At 43.9% G+C, this 27,740-nt stretch overlaps 1 protein-coding gene across 1 annotated transcript in view; it reads left to right on the forward strand.

Annotated features, from left to right (window-relative positions):
- LOC139050330 (sodium/iodide cotransporter-like) overlaps positions 1-21,802 on the forward strand; it is a 47,046-nt gene extending 25,244 nt beyond the window's left edge. Inside the window, exons 9-16 of the mRNA XM_070526565.1 lie at positions 4,809-4,897; positions 5,878-5,987; positions 10,499-10,566; positions 11,640-11,726; positions 14,218-14,402; positions 16,006-16,106; positions 16,728-16,822; positions 19,203-21,802. Of these exons, the coding sequence (XP_070382666.1) occupies positions 4,809-4,897; positions 5,878-5,987; positions 10,499-10,566; positions 11,640-11,726; positions 14,218-14,402; positions 16,006-16,106; positions 16,728-16,822; positions 19,203-19,385 (918 nt within the window). The 3' untranslated portion in view covers positions 19,386-21,802. The remainder of the gene's footprint in view (positions 1-4,808; positions 4,898-5,877; positions 5,988-10,498; positions 10,567-11,639; positions 11,727-14,217; positions 14,403-16,005; positions 16,107-16,727; positions 16,823-19,202) is intronic.
- The last annotated feature ends 5,938 nt before the right edge of the window (positions 21,803-27,740 follow it).

The following is a 27,740-nucleotide window of genomic DNA, read 5'->3' on the forward strand; positions in this document are numbered from 1 at the left end:
TGTTCAGCACCGACTGGGTTCTCGTAGTGGGGTCCTTCTTTAGTCTCTCGTAATCTTGGCTGTCAAGTAGGGCGGACGCCTTATCCTCGTAGTCCTTTATGTTCAAAACAACGGTTGAGTTCCCCTTGTCCGCCGGTAGGATCACTATGTTGTTATCTTCTTTCAGCGTTCTCACTGCTTTTATTTCGTCGGAAGTTAAGTTGCGTTCTCTTCTGCGGTTGTTATTGGACCTTATTATGCCGATTGCTTTCAGTCTGACCTGTTCCCGCACTTTAGGGTCTAGTTGCTGGATGCCGCTCTCAAGGGCGGCGATCATCTTGGGGAGGGGTGGGTTATCTGTCGTAACATTGAATTTTGACCTTTTGCGAGGATTGAAGTTTCTTCGCTTGTGAGCTTCCTCGATGATAAATTGATCACTGTGTGCTTGTTTAACACTCCTGTTTTCTCGTTTTCGTTGATTAGGGAAGAGAATTTCTTCTTCTGCGTTTGAATGTGTTTCATTTCCTCTGAGGACGCTACGGCCTTTGCAAACGATTCAATTGATGAAAAGAGATGGGGTACCTGGTGTTCAAGTTGTCTTCTGGCGAAGAACGCGTCGACTTCTTTCTTCCGGATCACCATGTGGCACTCATGTATCCGTGCTGTCACCAATCTTTGCTGGGCCTTGTTGATGATGTCCCGGCCTTCTGGTGTGTTGATTGGTTGGCGTAGCTGGAGACTTCGTGGCACGACGTTTTTGTCCTTGCATTTCCGGGTGAAAATTTCACCCTCCGAGGCAGCTACTACAAACAGGTTAAAGGAACTCCTATGGGGGCCTCAATTTCCGTTGCCATGGCTAACTTGACTATGGAGAGCATCGAGGAGAGAGCTTTAAATACTTTTTCCCCGAAACCAAAAGTCTTCCTCAGGTACGTGGATGATTGTTTTTGCATCCTGAAGACGAGCCAAGTCGAAAACTTGCAGAAACACTTAAACTCCATAGACCCGGATATACAGTTCACATATGAGCGCGAACAGAACGGATCACTCCCATTCTTAGATGTACAAGTTACACGAAAAGACGGCATTTTAAAATTTTCAGTCTACCGAAAACCAACCCACACAGGCCGCTATCTTCATTTCCAATCCGACCATCCGGCAAACCACAAGGCATCTGTTGTAAATTCTTTATTCAAACGAGCCGAAACTCATTCCTCATCGGAATCGGATCTAAAGAAAGAAAAGAGAACGGTTCTCAACAAACTTAAGAGGAATGGCTACACAGATGACTTCATTCGAAAAACAACCAGTCAACAAAAAAGAAGAAGCAAAATGCGGGACCTTCAGCCGTCGACTTCTCCCCAACCCCAGAAGCGAGTGTCCATCCCGTACATCAGAGGTACCAGCGAAGCGCTCAGCCGAATATTAAAAAAAGAAGGCCTCAAAGTGGCGCACAAACCAATAAACACTTTCAATATCCTCCCCCCTAAACCAAAAGATCGTCCACCTAAAGAAAAAGCTCGAGGCGTCGTCTACAAAATCAGTTGTGCCGACTGTCCGGCGTCGTACATCGGGGAAACCAAAAATCTAAAAGAAAGGATCAGACAGCACGAGAACGACGTCAGGACATTCAACCGTATTCGCAGCGCCGTCGCTGAACACTCTGAAGACGCCGACCACAAAATTGCTTTCAAGGAAACTGAAATCCTTCAAACAGAAACGAACTGGCGAAAGAGACTACTACTGGAGTCATGCCACATTCAGAATACGGGGAATAACATAAACCGCGTGAAGGGCAACCTACCCTCGGTGTATGTCCACGGCCTTGGCGACCTGACGAAAAGAAGAAAAGGACGCACAGCCAGATAGACTCCCGCTTGTTTCACCAACACAGAACGTCGGCGCGACCCTGTAACCTCCCCCCCCCCCGCCTCCCATCAAGGGCACCCTCGCGAGCACACCCCCCAGCACCGGTCATCCCAGCACCATGGAAGCGCTCAACAACACACCCCCCTTTCCTTTTGTTCCCCCCCACCTTTCCGTCTGTGAAGTGTCTCCCCACCTCCCGTGTTCCCCCCCTCCTTTCTTCAAAAAAGATGCTTTAAAAGCGGCACACCGCCACTCCCCGAAGAACAACCCCCTGAAGAAGGAGCCGAATGGGCTCCGAAACGTCGGGCTAATAAAATTCAGTTATTTGGTTGGAGTCAGTCTCAAGATCTAATGTAAGAGATGTGACTGGAGTGTTCGGGACTATGCGGCACTTTTGCTATTGCGCAGTGATGTAGAAGACAGACAGAGTCATTTAGTTACATTTACAAAAATAAGCAGCCGTTAATATATATATATATATATATATATATATATATATATATATATATATATATATATATATACACATATATTTTAATGACCACTTTGATTTGTATAAAAGCAACCAAATGCTTCTGTCTTTCTTCCACATCCATATATATATATATATATATATATATATATATATATATATATATATATATATATATATATATATATATATATATATATATAGAGAGAGAGAGAGAGAGAGAGAGAGAGAGAGAGAGAGAAAGAGAGCGAGAGAGAGAGAGAGAGTTTATAACCGGCGTAACGGCAGTCAGCGTGTCTGCACACATACAACACTCCGGAATAAACAGGCTGAAACAGTCTCGTGTTGTCAGGCTCACGGTTCGGTCGACAAGGCGCTGTGGGTTAACCCGTGCTCGAGTTGGCTGCGACTACGACACGCCCCGTGAAGCACGGTTCTCGAGCTCGGCACGCTCAGGAGCCGCAGCTGGCATCAGCTAGGGGATGCCTCATTTCGCGCGGTCTCGGTGTACGGCTCGGACGCCGCTTGCGAGCGACGTGCTACAGTAGCACGTCCAGCACGGCCTCTGGGCCCACCTGGTACGCCGCTCGCAATCCACGTGCGGCGGCCGCACATTAGGCGCGCGTCTAGCACAGCAAAATCTGTGATGGACGGGAAACATGCTCGGCACAGCTCAGGTGCGGCAGCTCAGGGACCGGCGTCTCTCGGGTCAGCCAGCGTCTCGAGCACTGGGCAGCAGGAGGCCTGATTACTCGTACGTCCTCGTCTGTGCTCGGCTCCGCGATCCTCCGCCCATTGCTATGGACGTCTCGCCTGGCAGGAACTCTCACCTCGTTCACCACAGGAGCTTGGAGCTGCTGCTCGCCTGGTTCGAACACTGCGAGATCTCGTCTCTTCCACCGTGCTTGTGCGCCCGTTCCCTTCTTCGTTCTTCACGAAGCTCGGGTGGCGGCTCCGATCTTCAAGAGGCACCTCGCGGCACTTAGATGTGACAGCGACACTGATTTCTTTTTTAAAGCGACAATGCAGGAAGAACTACGCAGCTTACAGAAACAAATGGCGCGTAGTTCGTTTTGCATAGGCGTTTCTGCTCAACATTGCACTGACCTCGGTGTTCTTTAATCAATCCGTTAATAGAAACAGTTCATTGTCAATGCTCGTGTTCACGCTGTGTGCGTCTCTCAATGTTGCAGCGCTGTGTTTTAATTATGATGTTCCAAGTAGCCTCAGACAAGCCTGAATCAAAAATGTGCCTTTAGTATTTTAAAGCTGAAATATTCTTGAATAAAGAGGCAAGCTCGGATGCATGTTGGAAATTCGCTTAAAACTCACGCTATATACGTGCTCCTGGGGCCCCAACTTGTGGTTCTCCAAGCGTTAGCGAGGATCACAGAATTTTCGCATTGCTTCTTTTCATTTATACAATACTCGGGTTTTAGCTTGACAGCACGTTGGCCAGGCACCAATGGTGGTGACAAATAGCTTCAAAGATGTTTTACGAGAATATCCAACTATACAAGTGATGACCCTGTTTCCTTATCATCAGCGGAGCCTGCTTAATCTGGCGGAACGCTTAGTTACCTTTTACATTATTGATTCAGGGCTGTCAGAACACTCTGAGGCGACCTCACAAATATGCATTAGAAATACTTTCATTGGAACTGCTCGTTTTGTGAAAAAGGGGAGTGTATCTTACACAAGTAGAAATACAGATGCGTGACTGAAAAACGTTTTCCACCAATGATCCTGAAGAAAAGCGAGAGGAAATATATTCAAGAACGTAAACTCTTTAGGAGAGTTCATCATTAGTGTGTAATATATTGTTTAAGTCACGTGAGTAGAAGAAGCGAGAACAGCCTTAAAATATGAACATGTCTGCGCGAAAAGCGGCAGAGTTACAGCAACCGTGGTTGAACGATATATAGTTGGCTGCTCAACTACGCCAAATGCATTCGTAGGCTCACAACTCTTACGGGGCATTCGTGGTCTTGAGAAAAGCACCCTAATACTGATTTGGTTGACTGATATGACGCTAGTGCGCTTTGCAGTGCCTGCACGGCGTAACTGCCGCATTTGACTTTGTTTACACGTAAGATGGCGTCGGCTTTTGCCCCTGCTTCAGGGCGTCTTTTCCAAAATGAAAAATTCACGCGAAGCATTTGGAAATTTCATATACTGTATGCTGCAACATAATAATCCCATGCCTAAGTTTTGCGACGATCACGGAATGACAATTTCAAATTATTCTTTTCATGACGGTACAAAGGTGGAAATTAGTACCATACGAGGGCGTATTAAAGCAATAGGTAGCATTATCAGAAATAATGAATGACACTTTCTTGCTTCCGACGCTTTTTCTTCCAATTGAGTTGTTATTTTGGGGCGTGCTGTTGCCCAGGTAACATGCGTCATCCGCCATACATGCGCACGTAGCGGAAGCTATGCTCAAATGTTTGATGCCTCGCTAACTGTCCGTATATTCTATCAGATTATTCCTCATTATATGATGACGCACCTCGCCAACGTGCCCGTGCTCAGAGGTTTATTCTTGGCTGGTCTCGTTGGAGCGTCAACAAGGTAAGAACCACAACTGCTTTCGAGTGCGTAGGCATAAAGGAAGCTCCCACATTGCTCTTTTCTGCGGATGCACAGAGATGCAGACACATCGAGCAAGATGTCATAAAGTTTAATGCTAAAAAGCACGAACCGCGTTTAATCTGCTGAATTTAAATTCGTCGGCAACACTTTAAAAGAATCTCCTAAGCGCAGGTCTTTTTTTTATGTGGCGCTAATTTTACATATGGTGAGAAAAGGCATCGACGTACGTGGAAGAAAACTTCGAGGGGCTTCAATGATGGCATATATAATCAGTCATTTAACAGATTGAGTTATTACGAATCTGAAACGTTTGCACTTAGCGTTAGTCATAACGTTCCTTCTAAGAAGTATATGGTTGCAATAATATACTTGCATCCTGCTTTGTACCAAGAGATTTTGCGACAGCTCTCTCTATACAAAATGTGAATTATACCTGTGTTTATTCTGCTGCTATAAAGCCAGAAATGATTCACGATGGACGATTACTGAAAAACAGTACGCGTGTCCTCAGAGGAACTCTATTATTTGCTTTAAACTTCATCCTTTGTACATCTGAGAGCATAAAAGGAAAGACATTTTTTGCGTCACTCTGAATTTTCCGAAATCATTGTGAATGCGAAAGTTTATAAATTTACAACTTGTTGGCAGAATGCTTATCATTGTTGTTGGTTAGGCATTTGGTTCCGCATGTTCTCATTGCACCTTTTATTTTGAAAAAGAAGCAAATATGCGGAAATTGGCAGCATGATACTGGAAGACAAAGGCTGTGCTCGTTTTTTATTTAAGAAAACGAAAGCTTATGCAGACGTGGAAACGATTGGAACTATTCGGATCTCACTTAAGACGTCACCGATGGCCGATTTACTTACCGGTCTCTCCACCTGGAAAGAACAAGACCTCCAAATAAATTTGTGATCGTGTCGCCTTGCCTAATATACATTTTATTTATTCGATCGCAGCACCGTATCATCGATTGTGAACTCCCACGCAGCAATATGTTACATCGATGTGGTCACAACTTACGTCAAGATAAGCGAGCAGAAGGCTGGCCTCGTAATGCGCCTTCTAGGTATGTCGAATGACCTTTGGATATAATATTTGGCCAGTGTTCTTTCGAAAGCACAACACTGTTTTTGTTCGTAAATGGCTGAGGAATAAAGATACTGCTTTTCCTTGCATGGTCATTTTGCTAAGGAATGTCTTTCCTAGAGCACCATGTTCTAGTTCTTTTCTGGCATGCGTGATGTCTTCTGATCTAGTCATCGTGAACATTTAAGAAATGCGGGAAATAGCAGTACTGCTGCACGCTATGCTCATTTATTTTATAATGCTTATGAATTGCTTTGTGAAGGTGAGTTCTGTGTTTTGTGTTTCTCAAAGCAACGCCGTCATTCATGAAGGCATGACTGCATCTTGTGAAAATGAATGCAGCTGTATTTAATGTACGCACTGTGAGCCTAGAAAGATTTGTTTCTTCGCAAGGCACATATAGTTTGTCATAGCTTACTGCCTAATAAAATTCACACAACAGACGAGAATGCCCGCATTAAGATTGTTATTGTTTTCCCGCCGGTGACAGAAATTACAATGGTATTGTTCTCACATTTAATTAATACAGAGGAAGGATTCAGTAAAATTAGATAATGACTAACAATTTATATATTTCTTCAAAGTTGGTTAAACATAGGTTTTAATACACAGTTTTTTTAGACATTTTCGTGTAGTAATAATTAGGAAATAAAAATGGCCAAGGCGATGTATATACTTCCCACTGCCAGGCGAGATGAGCTATGCAATAAATATATGGCGACCCGAGTTCGAAACCAAAGTTGTGCCTGATCTCATAATAGTTCAGAAACTTCTAGCAAAAATATCACCAAGTAACGTATGGGACATGGAATGCAAAAATCGTAGTTTCACCGCAAAAGCGGGTCATCTTTATGTGAAATGTTTCAAACACTATTGTAGAAGGAGCTGAATACTCTACTGTTGAACGCCTGCATTCTTCGTAAAATGTTACCTGATGACGTGTGTCAATTATTAGATTAGCATCTCTTGCGTCTAATAATTCCCCAGGGGAAAGCTCTTCCCGCTTAGCTGCGGAAATCAAATCTCACACATCTGAATAGTAAAACATCTTCCAGACCAAGAACAATGCGCACAAACATGTGACTTTTACAATCTGAAGGCTAAGCGGCTCAGTTTAAATTTTAATCTGACCATTCAAAGTAAGCATTTATACTTTGCGAAGTTGCAAACTGTAACCTACCTCTGAGAACCTGCAACATGTCTTGCTCAATTGCCCAGTGCGCTTTAAAAAGCACACAATCCTACAGTTCAAAGTATGAAAGCGCAATTCATTAATCTTTCGCAATGCTTTCAATGTTTGAAAGCACCACTGTGTACAAAAATTCAATCAAATCTAGATGTAGACAACTTGTGTCCCAATGCGGACAAGGACTTAAATCAGGTGAGACGACGAATTGTTGGTAGAAAAGATTACTGCTTTTATGCATTTCGTAAAAACCTTATTATATATCAAAAGCTCAGGCAACGTATTTTCCAGTTGTGGGTGTTCAGGCAAGTTAGGTTACCCAGCGCTTGTATACGTTGCCTTTCTGCGACGACTGTCACTGATTACTAAAAATAGAAAATTTCAGGTAAGATAGAATAATGCCTTGCCAAGCGTTATTGCTACCGCAAACACAAGGCTTATTTTCGCTAGAACAGTCTTTACAAAAATATCATTAACAACCTTTTTATTACGAACTTTTGTGGCGCGTTATTATAGCACAACCAAAACAAACACGTTATCAAGGCATAACGCTTCGCTAAAACCTTTTGTCTTTTACTATAGGTCTAGGAAAAACGGTATCAGATATATGCCGTGGAAATGTGTTTGTGTAAAGGGAAAATCAGACATCCACCTTGTGGGTTTCCGCAGAACTATCACGTCAAACTCTTGCCTTTGCTCCGAGGCGTTCACAAATTCAATTTTGCCCTGCCATCTGCCAGCCGCCTGGTTAGCTCATATGGTAGAGCGGCTGCAGCGGAAAGGCGGTGGTCCCGGGTCCTAGTGCCGGACGAGGACGCATTTTCTTCAACTGCGAAGCTTTTCTTTTTTTCGAGAAACCCGTATGGGTTTCCTTTGTGGATATTGCTTCGAACGGGTTGATGTCTGATTTGACCTTTAATAATTACTTATCTCCGCCTTGCGGGTTTCCGCAGAACTATTACGTCAAATGTGTTCGTACTATGCACCGTTATTAGCGCGAAAGCCTTAGGTGGATTATACTCCCGATGGTGCGCAAAACGCGGCATACGGAACAGAACGTCATGTTAGGTCGCTTCACGTAGATATGCGCTCGTTTCAGTGCTCGCTCGATGGTTGTCCTCTTTTTCGACAGGTGGCTCCGATGTCGCTCATCATGCCAGCGTTCCCATACTACACCCTCGCGCTCGCCAATTCTCTAGCCGTTCGTTATCGCCTTCATGTCGCTCATCGTGCCAAAACAAAGCCAGAGTTAATTAAGACAGAGGTAATACAGGCACTCGAACCCACGACATTCGGTGGGAGTAGAACCCCGGACCTTATGTGGAAGTCGAACCCACCTCGGTTTGTGTTAGTTGCGGCAAATTTAATTAAGGCAGCATCAATTAGGGTACTCGAGCCCACGACTTTTGGTCGGAAAAACAAGCAATAAGAACTAACGATACGTTCGAATGAGAATGTGAGGTAATTTAATGAATGTCTCTTGAGCACGAAGGCTTTCGCCTTCACCCTTGTTGGTGTACGCTAAAGTGACAGCCACTTTTTTTGTGCGGCATTGGTTTCGCATAGTGGGAAAGTGAAAACGAAAACAGCAGTTGATATGCCTGCAGAATTTTAGTACGTATTCCTTCAACTGGCGAAAGGAAAAAATTTATAATTGGTGGGTATTTTTGTGTGAAAATGCATTTTTTATGTTTTTGTAAAGGATGTTTGAGGTTTAGGATATTTGTTCTCCGCGAAAAGGAGTGAGAAGTGGTATGCCGGGTGGCGTGTCTTGGTGCTATGAGGCTGATTCAGGGGCTCCGTTTCTCTGCAGTAGCGCTCGCTGACAAAGTTTCAATATGCACAACATATCCCAATAGTCGTTCATTGAATAGGCAAGCAGACAAATTTGAGGCCGCGAGTTGCGCAAATCGTGGAAATTTATTCACATTTTGGGCGCTATAACGTAAAACTATTCCAGACTGTTCTATTCCAATTCTGCAATCAGCCCTCCACGATTAGTGAAACACTTTTTAGACCACGCCCACTTCACCTGTCGGTCACGCGACGTCACGAAAACGGTGATAGCGTCCCATCTGATATGACATGGACATGCTGATTATGCATGATTGCACCGTACCAAAGAAAAATAGTTATTGCTGATTCGACGCCTTTTAGACATTAGGTCTCGGCTGTTGGTCAAAAGTTTTCGGGCTGCACCAACTTCACCTGCATGTCATGCGACGTCACAAAACCACAAAAACTGACCGCGTCAAAGTGATTTGTACGCGTTAAAGATACATTAATACGCCGAACAAAACGGAATTTTCTTCTGGAAGGCCGCAAGCTGCCCTGTTCTGAAAGGAATAAAAGATGGCTGCCGCCGGATCACTCAGGCACTGACTACTCGCACCTGCCGGAGAGCATGGGTTTATTTGCGTGTGTGACGAAGATCGGCAGGCTGAAAAGCTCCGTTGCCATCGCGTGGCTCGTACCCAGCTCGTTCGCTGGCTGCGCCCCACCTGCTGGTGCTGAGTTTGTCGCGCTGCTGCTTCTACGAGCAGAATAAACCCCCCTTTACACGTGCAATAAAACTTTTTGCGTGGCCGTGTAACGTTTTCAAGCACTTTCGGCACGTTTACGTCCTCGTTCTGCCAACTCTTCTTTGCTGAGGATCCGTTTTAGCGCCATTCTAAAGCTTCCATTGCATTCCGCTGCCATTGTCGACGAGCCAGCGTAAGCTAAGTAAACGAAAGCGAACCAATCACAGACGACGGCACAACCTTCTCCATCCGGTTATCGATTTTCAGTGCAGTGGCTCGACCCGATCAAATCCCTATCCACTTGAGCGTGCTCTTCACCTGTTGTTAGCTAATTAGATAAGACAAGACGCTCAGTGTAGGCAATATTATTCGTTTTTCATGCAAACAAAAGTGACCTCCTATGAACGAGGTGAGCGTTTGGTTGGTCTCTTGAGACAACCCTGCGTGTGACCACCCGATGCTTGCGTCGGCGGTTACGCAAGTTTGACGTCAGCAAATTGGAATAAAAACTCAATGGAATAGTTTTACATTATAGGACACTTGTACTTCTCGGTTTCCAAAAAAATAGTCAAGTATCGAGCAAATTTTGATGCTCGTTGCTGCTGTGAAGTTGGGCTTGTGAAACGTTTAATGTTTTCTCAGATGCCTCATTTTAGTAATCTACAGAGCAAACGGTATAATGGAACGCGACTGTAGCCTCAGCATTCTGACGTTTGTAATAGTGAAGTCGGAACGTGAAATCTTGCTCTAAATCTCAGACACGCCTGCAAAATCTCCTTACAGCTTTCACAAGTGGCACTATAATGACCTTGTGCGCAATTGCTGTACCTTATCTTGGCACCGCAACACGGGTACGTATGACCATTCACTGCACCTAATTGTACAGGTTCGGATCACAGTAGCCGGGTTTCTAAGATTGAACACGCATATCAATTGCTATTCTATCGACGTTGTATTACAAGGCAGCCACACATGAGCGCCATATGCAATAGAAGTCTGCGAGGATTATAAGTTCAAAGAACATTACATCTTTATTATCTATTCATAGACACCTGACATCTTGAATATCTAAAGGGATAACTTGCAGAAAGAAACCACTTCCTAGCAATGAAGATAACATGTACTTAATAGTAAATTGGTTATATTTAGCCCAGCTGTAGTACCACTTTAGATGTGCTGTTAAGAGGCTCAAATCTTCACAACTTTACGCAGTGATCGAACAAACAGTGCCTAGATATCCTCAGTGCAATAAACATACGCCTTCAAGGTAACTCCTTTATAAGGCGAAACTTTTATGTCTTCTCATTCGGCCCTCCTTATAGCTCTTAGTGGCAATGGTGTTGCACTACGTAGCACGAAATCGCGGTATCATATCACGGTGACTGTGGCCATATTTTGATGGTAGCGAAGTGCACGAACATCTGTGTACAGTGCATTGGGGGTATGTTTTGGAACTTCAGGCGGTGAAAAACAATCCTTTGTCCCCAACTACGGCGTGTCCCGTAATGAAGTTGTGGTTGTGACAGGCAAAACCCCAGAATAAAATTCATTTTCTTCTTTGCCGGGGACGTAACCTGTCTATTCGGTGGACTGGTCGCGGCGATAGTGAGCAGATTCTGGAGATATTGAAACTGTGAACTAGGCAGACGCCGGCTATTGTGCAGTGAAAAAGTATTTTGACCCAAAAGAAAGTGTAATCTGCGGTCACGTGAATCGCGTGGGAGGGGGCAGGAGGAGGATTGCACGTCTTGCTCATTTTCCGGGTGTGATAATGATTACCCAATAGGAACAGTTTGACGGCATTTTATTTAACCGCCTCACTATGCGTAGATTCCGTACTGTGCGCTGCAGATGCTTAATTTTTGTTTGTGTGTTTTGCACTTTTCTTGATGGTTTCTCTTCATTTCTGGGCCTTTATTGACAGCTGTTCATGGCACTTTTTTGTTCCGCGGCGGGACCATTCACTGGGCTCTTCCTGCTAGCCCTGTCGTCGCCTTGGGTGAACGCAAAGGTTTGACGTCTCTTTAAAGTTTTGTAAATGTTTGTTATCTTTTTGCTTTGTAATACTTTGCCAGAAAAGTGTGTCACCAACTGGTATGTTTTCTCGCAGAAAAATGACTATGTATGCTTGATTAAATGAGTTGATGCGATATATGTAGAATTCTCGGATCATGGTGCAATTTAAAACAACAAAACTGAAGTGCAACGCATACAGTGCAGGAAATTAGGCGTCTATTCACATCGTCACAGACACAGCCTGTAGAGTGATTGGTGCATTACTGCCTGAACATGCAATGAAGACAGTGGGGCAAGCGTGGGCTCTTTTAAACGCATACCTAGATTCATGCTTTGTATGCTATTTTTATGACCCTTTTTTGTGTCTTCCGAGAAAATCGTCCGAATTGACATGAAAACTTTGCTTAGTTACATTCGAACTTGATTTCATTTCCGACACATTAATGGGCAATGCTCAAATAAAGTGTGTGGTTCTAGTGAAGCCTATTTTCGGTAAATGAGACCAGTTTGAAGAATCTTCCCGCATATACCACGAAAAAAGTTGTTGTACAGGTTATAACGTCTTTATTTGCGAATACTTTCAAAACTTGATATGAGCCTCTTAGTAGCGGGAACCACTCATAGTTAAGGCGGGTGTTCAGTTATAGCTCACATCCCCAGCTTTTGAATCCTGCTCGTAATTATTCCACATGAAGTAAATCATTAGTGCTTCTAGTAATTACATATTTTTTCATTCATGTTGCAGAGTTTGCGTTATTTTGCCGCTTTCCTAAACACATAAATGTAGACGGTGCCTTTGAAAAAAAGAACACTAGGCATGATTTAACATAGTGTGAAACATTTTTGTCTTCACTGTCACTTTGGTAACCTTAAGATGGCGACTGTAAAAATAATGCATGGCGCTCGGCCCAACCTGTCATGCTGTGCTTTTGTAGTGCTGGTGGTCGTGCTTTGGACGTTTCGACTTGGGAGGACATCTTTCAAAGAGATGTCGCGCTTTCTGTAGCCATACGTAATTGGTTAGAAGAGTTGTTAAAGAATACCCCATGTAAATGTATTTAGAGGGCGAATAAAAAAAGTACTGAGAATTTTCCTATAAAAATTTTATTCCCACGCGGGATGAAGTTCTACACATATCCTCTTCCCACATGTGCCTATCCATGTCAATGCAATTTTCGCAACGTTTAGTGAGCTTCTCTATTGCATCCGTGAAGAACAAACTTGGATGATCACAAAAGTGCGTACTCACCACTTGCTGTATCTCGCCATATGATACGACCCGAAAACCACATCGCGCCTCCTTCAAGGACCAAAGGCACGTTTATAAAAGGGCACCCTATCAGGAATGTACGTGCATTTCCATACAGAGGGCGTTTGTGAAGAAGGGATGTGTATCAATCTTCTTCCTCTGTTGAAATAAGTTTTTATGAGAATTTGCCTTTACATTTTATTTGCCTATATGCCGAGAAGTTGACCAAAGTCGATTTTAGTGCAACGAGCTTGCGACCTATGTTATCAAAAAAAAAAAAACGTATTGCATAGTACTTGTTGCTCGTTAATGAGAGCCTCCAGAGTAATTAAAGCTGTAAGTAGACAGCAAGGAGTCATCAAAAATAATATGAAAGAAACAGAGAGTGAATTAGGTGCAAAGAATGGAAAGAGAAAAAACAAGACCATGAACATTTACAAGAATGTGAAGAAAGAAATTAAAAGGGATAACCTGTACAATTACACAAAGTGCAGTGCCTTACTATTTGAGGCTCTAGATGGTGCCTAAGGAGAAAAAGATGCCTAAGCAAACGTTCGCAACGAAGTGAGGCAGGTATCTGTGGCACCGTAAATCTGGTGACAACTATGCGCATCGTAATGAAATGCAAATGTATTCATCCAGTGGGAACCGTAGTTACGTGCATCTTCCAACAATGTTTTCATCTCAAGTTGACGGAAGCATCGACTGGTCAGCATTTGAGATAAGCAAGAGTCGTTTAGACTACTGGTGAAAAAAAAATGCAAGGAAAAAATTAATGCGACTGGGTTTGTTAAAGGCGTAAGTGGCTGTTCAAGGAATATAGAGAAGTTTTCAGGTATATAAAAAAGCATTAAGGAGGTGTATGCAAAAATGCTAGAATAAAAATCATGTGCAGCATACCTGATTACCTCAAGCAGGCAAGGTGAGTATTAGCCGCTGCTCCATTTCAAAGGGGATGGCAATGTATCGTCATCACCGAAGCCCGCGAGAGGAGTCTCGATTCATGCACGCCTCATACATGACGCTCCTAAGCGGCGGCGATCGGTTGCATCGCTTCGCTGTTTCGATGGTTATCTTATAAATACGGGCAATAACCGTGAGAATGGTCCTGCTGGAATTTCGCTTCGGTCAGGAGATTTAAACGGAACATTCGATTGATTTATGTCACCCGTACCTCTTCTATGATACTTCATTGGAAGAATGTACGTTGAGCTCACCAATAATGCATTTTTTGCAGGGCGTGGGCTTGGCGACGCTGCTGGTCTGCATATTCATCCTCTGGCACGCCATAGGAAGGAGCCTATCGGAAATCGCGCTACCTCCGTACCTTCCTAAAACAGTCGACCGTTGCCCGCTAACTACAAACACGAGTGGCTGGACTGAGCAGCCTCTAGCTGGAGCACACCAACAACAGGACACGGGGTTGGTTATTTCACGCATTAGGTACACGTGGCTGATTTCGTCCCACTAGATGTACCAGCGCATACAGTGAAACTTGAGCGCTCTGGGTCAGCCCAGCCCAACAGATAGATACCATGGAGAAAACGTCCATGCAGAGATAATGCTGCTGTAATGCAACTCGTGATACGATTTCTTAATGTAGGCATATTGACTATCGCGTAAGTGTAATAATTTCAGACTGAAGCATGCGTATTCATTTTCCGATATAAAAAGGCGCAGCTTTTTATGAAGCGATAAGTATTGATATTGATAGCGAAGTATTACACAACCACACATAGTAAATTTCGTAGTTTATTGGCAGTATAAATTGAAGTAAACACTGCATTGCTAATTTTAAATCAAGTTAACACGCACGGTTCCACGTATGTGGAACCATGCGATCACTCGATCAGTGATGCGATGCGATGGGAGGCGACCACGATCCATGCGACACATCCATGCGATGCGACCACGATCACTCGCTGTCGCAACGCTGGTGCGATGAAGAGCGCCGGCAGCAGGCTGTGAATGTTTCTTGATGCCTCTTGCTTCAAAGCGTCTCCTGAACATCTAACTTCGCAATCTGTAGCGCAAAGCACGTCAGAAGACAGCACGCATTAGGCAACCAGCCATCTTGGCTCGTCCAAACATTGCCCACGCTGCAGCTCAGCTCCAAGGTAGGGTGCGTGGCCCACGCATGCGCTCAGGAGCGCCTTGCACGCTGGAATGTTTCGACCTTCTCAGGTGTGCATACACAGCAGCAATAGCCTCCGCTGTGGTCACTGCGGTTCTGAGGAGTGGACGCCTGCTCATCTGCCTCCACTACCGCGGGCTTGAGTACGTTAACGCGCGATCAATCACCCCCCCCCCCCTCTCTCTTAGCATGCGCATGGTGGCGTGAGCTTCAACTTTGGGTTCGCGAAACGACGGCGAGCATCGAACCATCAATGTTCTCTACTCATTCTCGCAAGCTTTCCCGCGCACCGACATCATATTGCACGAGGACTACGATATGATCTTATGTGTAACACCACGACGACTGCAAAAATTTACCTAGATGGTCCGTATAATTGCTATCACAATATAAAAGAGCCTCTTTTAGAAATCAGAGGTGCATGTCTAAAACAACAATCCCAAACCTTGCTGGATAATGCAAGCGACCAAGCGCTGCCAGCATGCGGAATGTGCGTGTGTGTCATGTATGATTGGATTGCCTTTACCCTACGTGGTGGTCTGCCTTGTTCAGTTGTAATTTTCAAATTTAAATTTTTTGCATTTGCATTTGAGCGTATCCTGCGCAGGCTTGAAACACAAGTTTGTTTAGACGCGGTCTGCGTTTCATACACTCATTTCGTTGTTCTTACTCTTTCTGCAAAGATTTGTTTGTTGCCATCACACTATTCAGCTCCCCTGCTGTGTGGTGCTAAAATACTGCTCTATTGCCTGAAACCGACAATTATGAAACGTTCAGCGCAGAACGAGGCTCCTCTTCTTTATCTATTCCCTTGCAGTTTTCGCTGACAAATCTGTGCCACCTAGCGCTCTTCCTTGCTTAATTTGTATATCATATTTATGCGAATTGCAGTTCGAGCGTGTTCGGGCTGTACCTGGTGTCTTTTTACTGGATATCTTTCTTCGGGGCCCTGATGACCATTTTCCTGGGTACTGCTCTCAGTCTTGTGACTGGTGAGCTCTTGATACGTATTAATTTTCTTCACTCAAATGCAGCGAAAATTTCGGAATATAAGCCACAGATTTGAAATTCGCAAACGTTTGTTCATGGGGAGGAAATATATTTCATTATTTTTTTAAAGGCAACCCAGCTTCATTCATGTTGACCAGTTCTCTGGTAAATAGTATGCCTCTGAACTGAAAGAAATGATATTAATATAGAATTTTCAGTAGTAACTATCTCAATAAAGGACGCTGCTAATTAGGCTAGTTGGAAAGCTGGGTTCATGGTTACGAAAATTCAGTGCAAACGCATGCTGCGCTAAGACTTGTTTGCGCTGAATTTTCGTAACAATGAAGGCCGAAGTAAACCGGTTAAATTAAAGAAGTGCGGATGAGGAAACGTTTATCACTGTCTTTTGTGTTTTCGGCGTCATCGTGTTGTTCAATAAACATCGAACAGAGATTACAACTCACTTCGTACTTACGAATGCGGTAAATACTTTGATGACGATGCTAGTCCTCTGTGTAAAGTGAGAGCGAAGAGTTTACGTCGTCAGTACTATTTGCACCTTACTAAAAAGCTGCAACATCTGCTAATGCAATGAATAATCACCGAGGTGGGCAACATTTCAGGTGGTCGCCGAAAGACAAGAGCAAATCTACAGTACACAAGCCCAGTTTTTCTGAACTTCTGGAAGCGGTTCAGGTTTATGCGTCGAACATTTCAGGTAAGCGATATCCGAAATCAGCGTCTAGACTTTTTAACGTTTCAGAATACCGGAGAAGGCACACCTAAGAACATTGCGCGCCACGATTTCTTTTACGTTTGCATTTTAGTCCCCGGGCTCGCATCTCCGTATCGTCGCGTCATTGCTGTCCCCTCACTTCGGCTTCACGGGCACGCAGTACAGCGCTCTCATTCAGTATGTGACGCTCCGCTTAGATGTCCGCTACACGATGCTCGGAACGTTCGGCCCGCCGGTGCCATTTTGCATCTGCTTTCCACTGAAGATACTCCGGATCCTCGGCCGGCTTCTCCTGCATGGCCTCCGCCTCTCTCGCACAATATTCCGAAACATCGCCCGCCTCTGGCGGTTCGGATCTCCACGCCTAGACTTCATCTCCGCCTTCTTGGCATCAGTCTTACGTGGCTGACCCAGTCGCCGAGCAGAATACGTACATGCGCCATCGGCGTTCGTAGTAGGCTAGATGGATGTATGGATGGATGGATGTTATGAGCCACCGCCCCTTTGGAATGGGGTGGTGGATTGCGCCACCAAGGTCTTGCTATTATACTGCCTAATCTTCTACCTAGGTTGAAAAAGAAAAAAAGAAAAAAAAACATTTCTAATGAAGAAGAAGAGCACAAGGATAAGGCCAGCCAGATCGTCAGTTCCGAGCCTGCAGTGGAACCAGTGGGCCAGCCGGATCGCCAGTGCTTAGCACGAGCGTGAGCCGTTCGGGCAACCAGCTGTTCCTACTCTGCGTGACCTTCCTTCTCGATTACGAACAGACGCTACCAACGGAACTGTTCAAACACTGCATTACACATTATTAACTTCCAAAACCAATTTTTCTGATCCCCTATTGCGAACTTTGCTTTTGTACGTCTCCGTATTTTGTCGTTTCCCAACTTTTCTTCCACCAATCTTCCTATCGCCTCCTACTAATCTCTATTGTGGACATGTTTACTTTTCTACTGCTCTCGCTGAACACAAGGGCTTCAAGACGGCCAGTGGTGACTAAATGGATCGCTGGGCAGACGTGTTCACATTCTAATAAAACATGATCCATCGTTTTCCTAGCTTTACCACCGGAAGCACATGCTCCTTCATCCTTATATTTCGCTTTATAGGTGCGTTTTCTAAGGCATCCGGGTCTCACGACAAAAAGTGGTGAGCTTCCCTTTGAGTTGTCATAAATTGTTTCTTTCCTGTTTTCGTTTTTTCCTCTTAAGTAGTTACTCATGGCAGGTTTATTTCCCGTCGCCGCCACCCATGAGACTACTTCCGCCTCTCTGACATTCCGCTTGACGTTCTTTGTTGCTGCGTTGTCCACCCTACAGGCCGCATACTTGCTGGTAAGCTTCCTAGTTCTCTTCCTCCACTGTGAATCAATGTTTTTCCTGTACAGATACCTCAACGCTCCCCAGCCCATTTACTCCGATGGCGACGACTGAGAAGAGCGCCCCTTGCTGACAGACGGCACCCCATCCATCGCATACATGTTCTCTCCCGGCGACCTAGCAGCGGCTCCGCGGCAGCGTATGCGCTCTCCATTGACGAACAATGGCGTCTGGTTCACAGCGCCACTCGGCGGATTCTACGATGGGTGGAAACTTTCCGCTCTTCCAGACAGGCCTTGACGTCAAAGTATCGCGTCACCACGTGGCGGCATACTTCACGCTCCCGCCATGGGTTGATACCCGTGCCTCTCCCTCTCCGACACAGGTGGTCGTGCATTCGCGTAAACAGCACCTTTGGCGTACATAGAATGACAAGGCGTAACTCGCATCCGTTATCACCTTATCGACCAATGAGTCTTTTCGCGTCACAACGCCATCGACGCCGGCTTTCCTGCGACACGCTCTCCTTAACGCGATCGCATTAGAAATGCTTCATTCGCATGTGTTTGTGAAGTGAGCACTGACTGTTCCCCAATATATAGGATTAAATTATCGCGTTTAAGGTGCCGTAACTGCATAGAGGATTTGAGTGCTTTGCCTTCTTTGTCGCTCTTCGAAATCATGGTACGCGATTGTTTTTACATTCCGCATCTACCAAATTGCGGCCTCCGTGACCGAGGTCTTACCCGCAACCTCGTGCTCAATAGCAACATAGAAACTGCGCAGGTGATAGGACATTGTGTTGTGCTCCCGGAAAGATTGCACAGAACTACGAAATTTCTAACTTTCTCAGCCCTGAAATGCATGTCTGGACGGATTTCATTTTACATATTTCGTTTTCGCTTTTCTCTTTGCAAAAAACATTGATTGAATGACGTGTGCCCACTTTTGTAGCCATGAGTAAGGCTGCTTAAGAATGATAAGAAACGCTGTGTGAAAAGTTGGCAAAAATCTGGAATAACCCTTGGTCTTTTTTTCCCCAGCTCCAAGGAGACGAGAGGAAAAATGGCGTTGCAGTATTGCAATCCAGAAGGCGAGGCGATGAAGATGAAGAACTTGTATGCCTCGACACAGAGCTGGCTCCTGTGAACAAAGACAGTGATCGAGTTGGAGGATGGCCTAATGATTTGAAACGCCCTACAATTAATATTAGTGAATCAACGTAGAAAATACGCATATTTATTACTTTCCTTTTGCACACATGAGGCGGCACGCCTTTTCGCACGGCGTTCTCAAAACATCAGTAGGGTACGCCTAGAAATAGTCTTTTCTTGCGGGCTTTACGGTTCCGGTAACACGTTTCAAGACATGAGATGTGTTGCGATTGTGCTTGTCGTTTGCAAAGTTTCCAGGCAAATAGATTGGCGCTTATTTTGTCCTGGTTACAGTCGGCTGCAGTATCGCTGCTTTTGCGGGCGGCTTTCACTCGGCCACTTTTCCACGAAAGCGTCCAACACGTCAAGTGAAATTCGTAAAGATGTGCATATTGTCCGGTGTTTCCAATGTCCCAGCTAGAGGCCGGAAAAGTTGGCTGTTTCACGACAGTGACGCGAGGTACGCCTAGTGCTCGCCTCTCGTATCGCAAGGCGCGGAGAGCATGACCCCCGTCAAAGCGGTAATCGAGCGCAAGAAGGCACCGGATTCGCTGGAGTGTAATATGTTACCTGTTTTAAAATTTTTGGTAGATGTGTGCTCAGACGACCCACTAATTCGATTGCCTCTTCTCACATCAATGGCTTCATGTTTTTCTCTGTCTTAAGTAATAAAAAGCGTAAAAAAACTCTGCCTCATTGTGACATTTGTAGTGCATAAGGGTCAGCTAACGTACGCCCTGTCATTTTTTTTTTTGTATTTAACGTCCAAGAGCAAAACTAGGGCAACGGTAGACACCGCAGCAAAATGGTGCAGTGTAATTTTGTACACCTGGGATTCCTTGAAACACGTCTAATTTTATATATGCAAGCGCTTTTGTATGTAGTCAAACATCATCTGCACTTATTTCAGGCAAATAAGGAAAACTAAAAATAAGATTTCGACCTCAGTAGACGTTTGAAGTACTGCATTATTTTGTTTAATTTGGCGCTGCCATTATTACAGGACGTTCCAAAGAAAACTGAGAGCAAGCTGTGTTGGAAGGAAAGGTGTAGAAACATAATTTTGGGTGGATTCAAGGGCAATAGCAAGATGAGACAGTTGGTGGACACCTATACGCGTTGTGCGCGCCGATGGACGCGCCACTGGTGGCGGCCTTGCGCAGAACACACGGGAGAGTAGCCAGCCGCGCGCCGTACTTTGTTTTGTCGTTGACAGTGCTCCTCTGTCTCATTCACGTTTTCACAGCAAAATAGTCAAGATCCTCCGCATGTGTGGGGTACCCAAAGCTTCCGAGGGATGTCGAAGAATTGTTGCAGGGTGGGGGGCTCAGATAGCGGCGAAAACGTGCCGGCGATACGGTTCTAATCATTCCCCGCAAAGCCTCATGAGAGGAAGCAATGGTAGCAATGGATCATCGCTTCGGCGCGAAACTTCTTGTTCTCATAATTTCCTTTGTCGCATCGGTGTTTTTTTTCCACTCGGTCATAGTTTTACGTGGGAGCGACGAAGTTCTTCTGCAGTGCGGCATGCGGTTTGAAGACATTTCGCTAAATGCCTTTAAATGCCGTTTGTCGCTTCTTTACCGCATGGCGCTAGATAGGCAGCACGACTGCATGAACGCATTGTGTTGTATATTAAAGCTACTGAAGTTTGCGAGAACTGAAATTGTTGGTTTTATGTGGCCCGGTAAATCCTATCACCAGCTGTCGCTCACTTCATGTTTTTACATCTATTTTATGCGTGGCTTCGCACATGCTTAACTGTTGCTAGTTCCTTAATTTATGCACAACTCTTGATGATTCTTTAGAGCGGCGAGGTTTTCACCCTGCCTCGTTTGTAAAGGGTATAAATCACACTGTGCCTTATCGGAATAATACCAAGCAAGTACTTCTTTAACAGCTGTATTCTTTTCGCCCTGCGGCATCATAGATATTGTGTCTTTTTTGGGAAAAGTGTTTAGAAAATAGATAGTTCAGGGCGAGAATTAATAGTTGCTGCATATGGTATCTTTGTACCATTTTTAGCTGAAAAGTTCGCGTCACATTTGGGAAGTCATCACACCTCGATGCTGTCTGAGCAGACTTAACACGACGAGTGATTTGTTTGTTTCACAACATAGTCCCTTGCTGCATGTGAATTTTGTACTCAACTGAATTCCTTCTTATTATGCTTACGCCACAGATGACTAAACCCGGCCTTGCCGCCAGCACTCATCTGCTTCGACTGGCGCTGCTTTGCCTTTAAATATATGATGTGGCACCTCTGTAGTTACACTTAAGAAAAAAGTACTAAAAAGTTAGTCAGACTTGAGCTTTGTACGTTTCCAAGCAGCTCCGTTGGGGAATTTAAAATTGCGAAAACTGCAGCAGGAACAGCAATTCATCGGCGTATGCAGCAGAATTGCATCGGTGGTACAGCGCTAACGCGCTCTTTTATTAATCCGTGCGTTTGGTGACTTCGTGGACTAGGGCACGCGTTTCCACCAATAAATTCGCAATGACCCTTTTTGAGGCGACTTTGACTGCACTTCTTCGGCGATGTCGCATGCATTCGTCTGCAGAAACGCTACTATGGCACGTGCAGACATCTCACAATGCGGATTTGTTTGATATAAGTCTGCAATAACGACAGGTGCTTATTACTGAGGTACTGAAGCAGCATTACGGCAAGGGTACAATTGAAAAAGAAACCATCGAGACATCGCATTACACAACACAATTTATCGGCTAGCTAACATGAGCTCCACTTCATGTAAAGGGGGTTCATGGCGTTTGTCTGCGGGACGCACCTGGCACGTATGTGGACCGCGTCCCAAACACCGGTAACATCGTGTTTATACCCTCTCTCATAGTGGCCAGCATCTTCGCTACAGCTGTCACCGCAGAAGAAGCAGTTTGGACCCGAACAAAGGAGAAATCGCAGCCTCGAACTTCAGCCCATCTTTGCTGCAAAGGGTTGCCGTCTGCTGCTGCTCCCGCGCGTCCTGTTGAAAGTGCCCGCTAGGTGGCTATCAGCGGGGCCTCTATATGCGGTGCACTAGGCGTATAGATCAGATGCATTTTTTCATTCAGTTTTGATATTGATTTTTTTTTTGACGCATGATTGTACGTGGAGCAAATGCGGATTTGAAAGCCAAACAATTTGGTTTGCTTACGAGATGACGTTAGAAACATGTACTCACCCAGATGAGGCGTTAGAAATTGTCACCAAGGTTCTTAAAATATTAGACTAACTGACAATCTGCAAAATTATGTTATCGAAAATCTAAAAAAAAGTATGAATGGGTTGCGTGAACAAGAAACATTGGCCTTCGTTGGCTAGTGTACAGAGGCATTTAGCTACTGCCCTCCGGAAATCTTTCCTAGAAGTGAACGTCTCATGAAACCTCCAAACAATAGTCTCTCACTGTATCCCTCGCTACTGCGCACTACAAACATATTTCAAGTGGTAAGGAGTCTCCTACAGCGCACACTGCTCATAAGTGGGGCTGTAATTTATATTACGGCTAACGTCTTGATGACATTGCCATTGCAAGAGCGCTCGAAATCTGACTTCATGTACAAACATTACATCACTTCTCCGGATATAGATGGCACTCGGAACGCAGCTTTGCAAGTGGTCTGTGATGACGGCGATTGAGCAAAGCCTAGTAACTTTGTAGTGACGGGCCTGACAGGGAATACCTTCATTTAACGTTTTTCTACACGACAGAACGACGTTGGAAGCAGAATTACAAAAGTGCATCTTCGTAATAACGTCCGCGAAGTCAATAGGTCCAAAATGTGACCATGCCCAAGAACCGAATCGTTCGTTTTCAGAAGGAGGAGACGTGCTGTTCATCCACGTCCTGCGCGAGGAGCCGATATAGAAGTCGTCGTCGTAGGGAACTGCTAATCTACAGTGCTGGTTCAGTATCACATAAGACAGTCTGAGCTTCAGGCGATAATCTGGAATTAAAAGGAAGAATCGCGCTTGTGCGTGCAACCGTTTCAGACGTCAACCTTGCCTTGAACATAAAAGAATGAAAGAGAGGAATACCAGTCTTGCTGGTGTTATTAGCGTGTAAATTGTATGAGTAGCGTTCTGATTAAACATGATTGTGTAGCATTGTAAAGACAACACTGACTTTCTTGTTTATATCTATTTATGCGGTAATATCTTGTTTTGCTCTGAAACCCGAAGTTTTCAAATAGGTAATCCACCATTTAGAAATTTTCTTTTCGGAGCTGGAAGCTTAGAAATGATAACAACACCTGAAGCATGGGTAGGAAAATGTAAAACATTCACTAAGCCTTTCAACTAGCCAGGTCACAATTCCGCTGAACTTACCTTTTATTACACAGTCACGCTTTCGTTCACCCAGATACAGGAAATGTAGAAAATCATATATAGTTCACACGTTCAATACAGTTCAACCAAAGGGCATACACGTTCGCAGGGGAACTCAAATTTCATGGCGAATCTATTCGTTCTTGTGCACAAATGTAATCTCGGAACCCACCAGGCCCACGATGCTAGCGGCTACTGTACTTGGTACATGTATAACCAATATGCAGCTAACTGACTGCGCTGCGAGACTGTTATCCGCTGAGATAGGTGATATCGGCATGTATTGTGCTTCATCCTTTAGGCGCATGAAGGAGGGGTGGGAAGGACAAATACACTGAATCATAATGTGCACGCAAGTGGAATAGAAAATTTCCGTTTCCTGATCGTATCAACAGACTGGTCATGTGTATTTGAAGAACAAGGTCAAAATGCGGCATACGAGTTCCTTTCTGGTAAAATGATTATGTGCTATGAGTAAGCGTTTCCGTTGAAACTGTGCAACCAGAGGAACATCTAAGTACGATAACATTGGATAAATACTACTTTGTTAAAACTGTTAACAATAAAAAAAATTATAACCTGTTCCTAAATTGCAAGAGTGCGGAAGTGTCTGCCGATTTAAAGAATAAATACAGGAACAACGTCAAAGCTCATTTAAAATAAGCAACATTTAGGTACCATCAACTGGCACTTGCTAAAATAAGAAACATGACCCTAGGAAAGTTTGGAATGAAGTTCACACAGCCATTGACGTGTTGACAGGCAGAGAAGCAGCAGCTGCTTTGAATGAATATTTCATTTCTAGTATCCAGCATCCCGACAGGGAGGGACCCATGGTCACACCAAGAGTAAGCAAATGCAGTCTTGCTAACTCAGCAATACTTACATCTGTTATACCTGCTGAAGTTTGGCAACCATAGCTTAATCTAAAAAAGTTCCTTCAGGGTATGATGCCGTTAAACATGTACCAATAACATATATTGCGGATGTAATTCCGCCTGTAATAGTTCACATCATAATCATAATGTTTGAAAGCTGTATCTTTCCAGATATTCTAAAATAGTACGAGTATTTCCTATCTACAAAGGAGGTGATAAACGTTTATTGACAAATTACCGACCCATATATGTCTTACCTGTGCTATTGTTACGCGAAGGAGGAGTCAGTAAGACGAATAACTATTTACAGGTTATATTTATAGGAGCGGTTAAAGCGCTGACCGGTTAGATTCACCCGCGCGAGCCCAGTTAGTTCTCCTTCTTTTCTCGAGTGATGGCACTCAGGCGCCTCGTTCAAACAGTCAAATACCACACGCGTGTAGCACTATCAAAAGTGTTCGAGAGTGCCCTGAATGCTAGATTACAGTATATTTTAGTAAATTTAACTTAATCAATGACACGCAGTATGGTTTCAAAAACAAAGAAACTTTGTGAAGCAGCTCTTCCTAATGTCAAAAGAAAATAATAACTATTAAAAGTAGACATCTTACATTAGGTTAATTTATACACCCCAGCAAAGCCTTTGAATAAGTACGTTCAGATTTATTATTTATTATGACTATTATTATAATAATATGGAAGGTTTACGGAATTACTTAAGCAATGGGTATGTATAATTATGTTTCATTTTACGCGGAAATCATAACTGGTGTTCGACAGGCATCAATATTTCGACCACTTTTGTTTATAATTGATATCAATGACCTATGAGGCATCGCCAAGCCTTCTCAATTAGGTGTGTTTGCAGAAGATACTAACACATGCTTTAAAGCTGCCTCTATAAAAGAGCTTGAGTTCAAAGTTAACAATTACCTGAAGCAGCTCTCATGCTGGCTACAACAAAATAAGCCGCAAATGAATACCTCTAAAATAAAATTTGTATTTGCTCCTACTATTAAAGCACGTAACTGCAACATAGCTATTAATTTTTAAGATAGGATGATCGAACAAGGAAACTCACAAAAAAAAATTCTCGGACTGTGGTTCCAGGACAATTTGGCCTAGGAAACGCACATGGACAAAATTGCTAGGGTTGGTTGGTTGCTGTTGGTTGCTTATACAGAATGAGTACCTTGACTTCTCTATGGCTAAAAAGTTATGTGTACACGCACTTTTATTTTCTAAACTAACCTATTGCATAATAACTTGGGGCATTACTTCACAAAAAAACTATAATAAACTGATAGTACTCGAAAAAAAAGAGCCACACGTGCATTCGAGGGATATCTTGGCCACGTACAAAACCTTAAATCCCAACAATTTCTTTATAAAGCATTCTACGTTCAAGGCGAACAAAGTGTATTGCTACAAGTTGATGCAATTCAATGAACAAAACAAATCACAGTATCTTCCGAACGTTCCCACCAATCCGCACTACAGCTTTCGCCAACATAATATGAAAGCACCTAAAATAAGAACCAATTACGGAAAACAGCTAGGCAGTTATCAGGCAACTACACCACTAAATCACCTACGAGATTTTGATGATCAAATTACGAAAGGTTAAAAAAATCACAGAAAACTTTTCTGATGGCGAACAATATGGAGTTCGTCTGATTGGAGCCGCGGTATCAATTGTCCGTCTTCTTGTTTCTTTTGTTCTCGTGTTGTAGTTGTATTTTGCAACAAAATTTGTCTTAAGTGTATTCTGGCGCATTTTAATATTTCCAGTAGACATGATCTTCTTTTGTTACGAAAATTATGTTCTGTAACGCCGCACTCCAGTTGATTTCTATATGTTTGTATGATTTCTGTGCTGCCTATGGCCTGCGTGGCGCATTGTTGTTGGGTAGAAGCCTTGGTCAGGAAACATAGCCTTTAGCTTTTGCTTCCTTTTTGCTGTAAAGAGGAGAAATAAAAATAATTAAAACATTCATTAATTTATGCAGCATACTAATGGCAAGAACATAATGAGCAGGCCTTAATTTTATTGGCTTGTCGCAGCTGGCTAGATCAGGGCTGATCGTACCTCCCATGCCAATTTGTTAATTTATCGCAATTTTTATTAGATAATCAAATTTTTGAGAAGCCGTGTTTTGCAAGTGGGCTACTTCACCCAGTATGGGTTTATCTCACATTTATTTTTTTCGGCAATCTAGTTTTCCTTGCACTCAGGTCTCAAACAGTTTTGAATTCGTTCGTTTACTTCAACGTCTGCCGAGAATTGTTTTTACAACAAGTTTAGTTTTTCTGTTTCTTCTTTTCCTTCCTTTGCATTTTGTTTTGTCTTCTTGCGTGTTTGAACAGCAGGCCTTGGACCCTGAAATGTAAAGTTATTTCAATTTCATTTTTTTTTCCGATTTTCGGATGTCAAATTTACGTAACCGCGGACGCAAGCATCGGACGATGACCCACAGTGTTGTTTCAGCAGAAGAATGAAGCGCCGTTCTCATTTCAGGAGGTCACATTTTTTTGCTGTTAACAGAATAGCATTGCCTATCTTGATAGTTTTTAAAAATATCGTTCGCTGAAAAGGCGCGAGGAGGATGCAACAGTGGCGAGGTTTTCGGTGGGGCTAAGCTAACTCCGTGAAAGTGGATAACCCATGTGGGAGTTTGGTGCCGGCGTCTACGATTGGCCCACTTACTCTTGCTTATTTTGCGGTGGCGGGCCTGAAATCGAAGCGGGGTGCACCAAAAGGTTAAAACTGCCGCTACAAACGCATCCTCAGCGAAAAATATTCGCCAGAGCAATGTCGCAAGCCTGCCAAAAGGGCTTGGAAACGTTAGAGGGGCTCGTAAAAATGTTGTTGTTTATAGACAAGTTTATTCATGACTCGCGGAAACTCCGAAAGGTAAAGGACCACATGATGTATATAAATCTATGAATAGAGATATCCTTCTTGCGCCATATCATTTTATTAGCCTGAATATCATATGTTCCGTTGCATGCCGTTAATATTGACCTCAATGGCGGGATGTGTAGCGGTCCCCACTCCTTTTATTCATTCGGCCATATATAGCTGTACGGACGCACAACTTTTGGGAATAAAATACAGCGGAGGTCATATCACTGTTACAAACGAATAGAAATCAACTGCGTGAAATGGGAAACATGCCTAAAACCCAACCATTCACTTTCTATATGTCAGCCCGTTTC

The sequence above is a fragment of the Dermacentor albipictus genome, chromosome 10 (assembly GCF_038994185.2).
Source record: "Dermacentor albipictus isolate Rhodes 1998 colony chromosome 10, USDA_Dalb.pri_finalv2, whole genome shotgun sequence".
NCBI lineage: Eukaryota > Metazoa > Arthropoda > Arachnida > Ixodida > Ixodidae > Dermacentor > Dermacentor albipictus.